Source organism: Eurytemora carolleeae, unplaced genomic scaffold (genome assembly GCF_000591075.1).
Source record: "Eurytemora carolleeae unplaced genomic scaffold, Eaff_2.0 scaffold486, whole genome shotgun sequence".
Taxonomy (NCBI): Eukaryota; Metazoa; Arthropoda; class Copepoda; order Calanoida; family Temoridae; genus Eurytemora; species Eurytemora carolleeae.
This window is the reverse complement of record NW_019396419.1, coordinates 188,050-194,433: the sequence shown is the minus strand read 5'-3', so window position 1 is coordinate 194,433 and position 6,384 is coordinate 188,050. Positions and strand designations below refer to the sequence as shown.

General features: G+C 32.9%; 1 protein-coding gene across 1 annotated transcript in view; it reads right to left on the bottom strand.

Moving 5' to 3' along the window:
* Positions 1–89: 89 nt before the first annotated feature.
* LOC111702938 (D-arabinitol dehydrogenase 1) overlaps positions 90–6,384 on the bottom strand; it is a 10,971-nt gene continuing 4,676 nt past the window's right edge. Inside the window, exons 7-13 of the mRNA XM_023474752.1 lie at positions 4,953–5,038; positions 4,497–4,621; positions 3,548–3,669; positions 2,393–2,487; positions 1,666–1,725; positions 862–931; positions 90–304 (exon numbers count right to left, since the gene is read on the bottom strand). Of these exons, the coding sequence (XP_023330520.1) occupies positions 227–304; positions 862–931; positions 1,666–1,725; positions 2,393–2,487; positions 3,548–3,669; positions 4,497–4,621; positions 4,953–5,038 (636 nt within the window). The 3' untranslated portion in view covers positions 90–226. The remainder of the gene's footprint in view (positions 305–861; positions 932–1,665; positions 1,726–2,392; positions 2,488–3,547; positions 3,670–4,496; positions 4,622–4,952; positions 5,039–6,384) is intronic.

Here is a 6,384-nt window from a genome sequence, read left to right as displayed (position 1 = left end):
AAGGTTTTCATTTTCTGACCTTCGACCACAAAAAGAAGCATTTCGCAAAACTAAAACAAAAATCATCAAAAATCACAAAAGAAAGCTAATTAAAATTTTCTAGTTTATTTCTTCTGAAATCTTTTCTTTTGTCAGAAAAACACTTTACACATTTCATTGTATCGTGTAATATATAGAATCTATTTATTAAAATATTCTAAATCATAATTATCAATTTTGCAGTTGTTTATATAGAGCTTGTCAGATGAAACACTGCTTTAGAAATCTCTCCTGCCTTCAAACTTGAGAGTGCTTTCTCATATTCCTAGAAATCCTACATATTAGATAATTTGCGCAAAAGATGTAAAAACTTTCGAAAAAAGTAAGAGAAGAATGATTTAAATTTGATTTAAATTTTGAAAAAAAAAACACGAAGAAGACTTTAAAAAAGAAAGATTAGCCAAAAAAATAAACCCTTTCTGAGAAGTGACATCATTGGCTTTATTCTAATCTTCTTAAAAATAATGTATTCCCAATTTTCAGAAAAAAAAACCTCTTTAATGAAAAAGACTTTTGTTTTCAAACTTCTATACATATATACTTTGCTTATCTGGGTGCCTGTTTGTTTGTGTATAATAAACGTCAAAACGGGTGAACCGATTGGTCCCAAATTTTGTGTGATACCTCACATGACCCCAGATACTCAGAATTTCAAGAAGTTGTCTCAAAATTTTTTGATTTTTGTAAAATTTTGAAACTCCAAAAAAACAAAATTGTAAATCCGCAAAACTTGTTATTATGTTGCATTACAGAGAAAATTGTAAAATATTGAGCAACAATTAAAAGTTGAAATAGAAGATATGTATTAATATGTTTTCTTACCGTAAGTTTGAAAACCTTGACACCAAGTTTGTCAAAGTTTAAATATCTATCTCCCATGTTGGCTGCCAGACTAGAGAAAAGGTTCAAGATAATTGTCTTTAATAATTTAATGTTTCTTTTTACTGTTTCAATATTCGCAAGAATAACGCAAAAATTAATCTGTATAATCTGAATAACTTATTTGTACAAATTCAAAATCGTGTTGTTAGGACAAATAAATATTTCCAGTAACCAACCAAAGTTAAAATTCGTCCACAAAAACCTAAACGGGATTTATTCAGTATTTTTTTGTTCAATTTAATCTTTTAATATTTAAAGTTGATGACCAAATTCAAAGTTAAGAATTTATATGTTTAAAGAAAAATGTTATCCTTGTAAATTGTAGGAAAAAAGCTGCCGTTTGGCCTACATTACCAACCTTTTTTTTTCACTAACAGAGGGAAGTTAAGTTACTTAACATGCAGTAAGATTTTTACTTAACCACGGGTTCAATCGACTAATAGGCAAAATCGGTCTTGGGAAAGTAAAATTCCTTTAACTTCCCTAAAAAGTAGTTTTGAATTTTTGTTGTTGTTCTGTGTGCAGTGCAGGGGTTGTCAGGGATGTTTTTAAACTTATACCTGAGCGCCTCGAAGTAAGTATCCAGGGATGTTTTTAAACTTATACCTGAGCGCCTCGGAGTAAGTATCCAGGGATGTTTTTAAACTTATACCTGAGCGCCTCTGAGTAAGTATCCAGGGATGTTTTTAAACTTATTCCTGAGCGCCTCGGAGTAAGTATCCAGGGATGTTTTTAAACTTATACCTGAGCGCCTCGGAGTAAGTATTGGGGTTAACGAGACAACCAACAATTGTCAACTCTTTCCTAAAAAAATTGAGTCTTTGCCACAAACTCAAATTTTCTAATCAATTATATCTTTGCAACCTGATGTCGTTTACCTTAGATATTTCAAACCATGAATTCTGTTGGATCAAATAATCTAAGTTTTAAATATCAAAGGTTTATATAGCGATTTACACAAAATTTGAGTTTGTGGCAAAGTCTCCACTATTACATAATAACAACTAGAAAATACAAAATATTTAGCAACATTTCTACACAAAAGATTGAATGAAGACAACAATCATTCCACTATTTGCTAATAATCACTATATTGATTAATTGATTAATTTTCTTAATTTTTCTATAATAAACAACATATCATTATAGCATATGTCTTATATTTCATCAATTTGTTTTCGAAATGACTTCAGTCTTATATCTTTGTAACCTGATGGTGTAAACCTTTCACATTTCAAACTTAGATTATTTTATCTATAAGAATTTATAATTTGAGGTCTTTTGTAGAGATATAGGGATTAGAAAATTAGAGTTTGCGACAAAGACTCAATTCATTTAAAAGAAATTTCACAGGATTGTTTTGAAGTTCAAGATTAGAGACTCATTTTATCGATTTAAAGTTAGATTAAATAAAAAAGTTTTCATCGAGTTTAAAAAGAAAAATTTACTACAAAACCTTCTGAGTTCTGACCTGAAAACCTCTTCTGGATATAGATTCATGGGTGAACCTGTTGGAGCACAACCAAATATAACAACAACAGCTTTACGTCCAGACATCGAGATTGCCTAAACTCATACAGAGTGCAGGACAAATAACATCGTGGAATAGGAAAACCACATTTTAGTGATTTTATGTTTATTTGATGTTGATTTAAAACAGACCGGTTTACAGTAATTTGAAAATCAATTTTTAGTGAAATGGGTCTGTGTACACTGCACAAGAATAATATTTCGGTAATACAATTCATATAAAAATTCAAATTTAAGAAAGAAATAATTCTGAAATGTCAATGTTTCTAATTTTTAAAGTTTGTAGTTGCTTTCATGTAAACTTGTTTTCTCATAACGTTTTAACTCTATTTGAGATCATACGACGTCAAAAACAGGTTAAAGATAGTAAAGTTTGAGGCGAGTAATCATGGTTCCTTTAAAGAAGCATGATAAATAGCTTCCTAATTCAAAATAAACCCGTCTGCATCTAGAATTCTAGGATTATCAATTAAACATTTTTAATAATTGATTAAGTTTATACCTTCTGTAGTACTGGTGGATACCCTGAGCACTAAATAATGATATTAAAGTTTTAAACCCGTCCTACCTCCTTTAGTGCTGGAGAATACCCTGGGCACTATATAATGATATTAATCCCGTCCTACCTCCTGTTGTGCTTGAGAATACCCTGAGCACTCTACAATTACATTTGCAGTAGCGTTGGAGTCTTGGAGAATACCCTGAGAACTATATAATGATATTAAACCCGTCCTACCTCATGTAGTGCTTAAGAATACTCTGAGAACTATATAATGATTTTAAAACCCGTCCTACCTCCTGTAGTGCTTGAGAATACCCTGAGCACTCTACAATTACATTACACCCGTGCTATCTTCAGTTATAGTGTTGGAGTGTTGGAGAATACCCTGAGCACTATATAATGATATCAAACCCGTCCTACCTCCTGGAGTGTTGGAGAATACCCTGAGAACTATATAATGATATTAAACCCGTCCTACCTGCAGTAGTCTTGGAGAATACCCTGAGCACTATAAAATGATATCAACCCCGTCCTACCTCCTGTAGTGTTGGAGAATACCCTGAACAATATATAATGATATCAAACCAGTCCTACCTCCTGTAGTGCTGGTGGATATCCTGAGCACTCTACAATTATATTAAAACCGTCCTGCTCATCATCTACTCCGTCCTCCTGAGCTCCTAGTTCTACTGGAGTCAATACTGTGCACCCAGTATCTAATAATCATCATTTAGGAATTGTGAAATCTCTTTTTTATCAGTATTTATTGGGCCGCGGGATATAGTTTTTCTCTTTAAAGAAATATAGATTAAAATTAAAAAGGTATCATATTATTATATGCATCATTTTTGTGATTACCTAGGTATCGACTAACAACCTAAAACTCCCTCTAAAAAAAATTTGAAAAAAAGTAATGCAATTTAGATTAAAAACGGAGGCGTTTTTAACATTAGGATTGACGTTGATTCAGATGATAGATATATTTCCCCAATTAAGTAAACAAACAATTAAGTAAAAGAGATACAGACTGAGTAAAAACAAACACTATAAAAGAGATACAGACTGAGTAAAAACAAACACTATAAAAGAGATACAGACTGAGTAAAAACAAACACTGTAAAAGAGATACAGACTGAGTAAAAACAAACACTGTGAGTATGATAACCAGCATTAAAAAGACGAATCTGCATTAAAAAGGCGAATAAAAGGGATTGTAAGCGTAAGTTTAAGTGACCCCTTAATTTAAAGATAGCAATGCCTGACTTACAACGGAACCTGGAAATCTTAACCTGATCAAAAATGTGGAAGGTTGCCGTCGTTTTACTGAATCAAAAAGTGTTTAGTTCTGTGAATTTCTCCAAGAAATACGCAGGACACTTTTGCAGAGTAACCACAAATGAAAATGAACAGTTTAAAGAAAAAAAAGGATATCTAATGCATGCCTTGATCAGACACAGCTTTAAAGGGTATCGTTGTAAATCAGGCATCGTCATCTTTGCATGGAAGGTCTCTAGAAATTACGTTTACAATCCTTTCAACAAACCTAAACCCTTGACAATTTCTCTTCGTCCTTCCTTGGGTTCGGATAGAGTAATATTCCTGTATCCGTGGTAGTGAAACATTGAAACCCACAGGTTTCCAACAATCCCAGCTCCGGTGATAAGAACCCTTAAATCAAAAGGATTTTTTAAATTTGACATTTTTGCAATGGAACTAAACACACGCCACAAACTCTAATTTTCTATCCCTATATCTTTGCAACCTAATATCAGAATTCATAGTTCAAAAGAATAAATGTCAACGAAATCGGGGACCGAATATAATGAATATGAGCTACGTAGTTGAACTAACTACTGCCGGTTCAAATTTGAAACATCGAATTTAACGTTAATTGGGTTCAGGAAGGAATAAATCGGCTCCAAATTGAAAAGAGGTAGCGGTTAGAATATTCTATATGGCAAGTGTTTCTTTAAAAATATCAATGTTATATAAAGTTTACCTAGCTCCAGGTAGAATACCACCAAGAGCACTCTCCAGGCGCTTCCAACCATGCAGTAAACAGGATAACGGTTCACAGAGAACTCCCTGATAATAATACAATAATACAATAATACAATAGTATGATAATACAATAATAGAATAATACAATAATATGATAATACAATAATACAATAATATGATAATTCAATAATACAATAATACAATGTACATTCCTATATATAAAGTAAGGAACAGCAACAATTTTCATTGAATCTCGATAATCTAATAAATTTTCAAGTGATTTAAATAAAAAAGTTTTTAGTGAATTCTACCAAGTTTTTAATGGTTTTGCAACTCTTTTCTCGATAAACATTACAATCAGAATTGCATCTCATTCTAGGCAACATCATTAAAGGCTAGAAAATGCGATATGAGAGAATGCTCTAATGAAAGAGAAACAAGAAGAAGATTGTCTACACCTGCTCTATTGAAAGAGAAGAAGGAATAAGATTGTTTATACATGCTCTGATGAAAAAGAAGAAGGAAGAAGATTGTCTATACCTGCTCTAATGAAAGAGAAGAAGGAAGAAGATTGGTTATACCTGCTCTGATGAAAGAGAAGAAGGAAGAAGATTGTCTATACCTGCTCTAATGAAAGAGAAGAAGGAAGAAGATTGGTTATACCTGCTCTGATGAAAGAGAAGAAGGAAGAAGATTGTCTATACCTGCTCTAATGAAAGAGAAGAAGGAAGAAGATTGGTTATACCTGCTCTGATGAAAGAGAAGAAGGAAGAAGATTGTCTATACCTGCTCTAATGAAAGAGAAGAAGGAAGAAGATTGGTTATACCTGCTCTGATGAAAGAGAAGAAGGAAGGAGATTGTTTATACTTGCTCTAATGAAAGAGAAGAAGGAAGAAGATTGTCTATACGTGCTCTAATTAACCGTCTATGTCCGAACTTAATATTTTTCAAAATATTTTTTTGAAATTTTCAATTCATTTTAGAAATGTTCCCTGAGGAACGGAATGCATGGTTTTAGAGATAGTGACAGCGATCGATATCGACCGCTTCGTCAACACGGGATTTTAAAATGGCCAAAATCGACCGCTCCGGAACTAAGCAAAGTTTTGTAGATTTTACTATTAAAAGTAAATATATCTATAGTTAAACATTGAACACAGCTTGTTTGTAGTTTGTAGTTCAAATATCTTGACACACGGAGGCCTAAAAGAGGGGGGGCAATTACCCCCCACCCCCCATTCCCCCTTTTATAACATTACTTATCCCCACTCCACCTTCATAACATTACTCAGCAATTAGCCCTGGTTAAGTGAAATCTTGGGGGGTTTCAGACCCCAAAGGGTTCTGAGCCCCATCCCCCCTGAAAAAAAGTGTTAAGTCCCCTCTGTACAAAATCCTGTATACGCCCCTGTTATCTTCTAGAACTAGT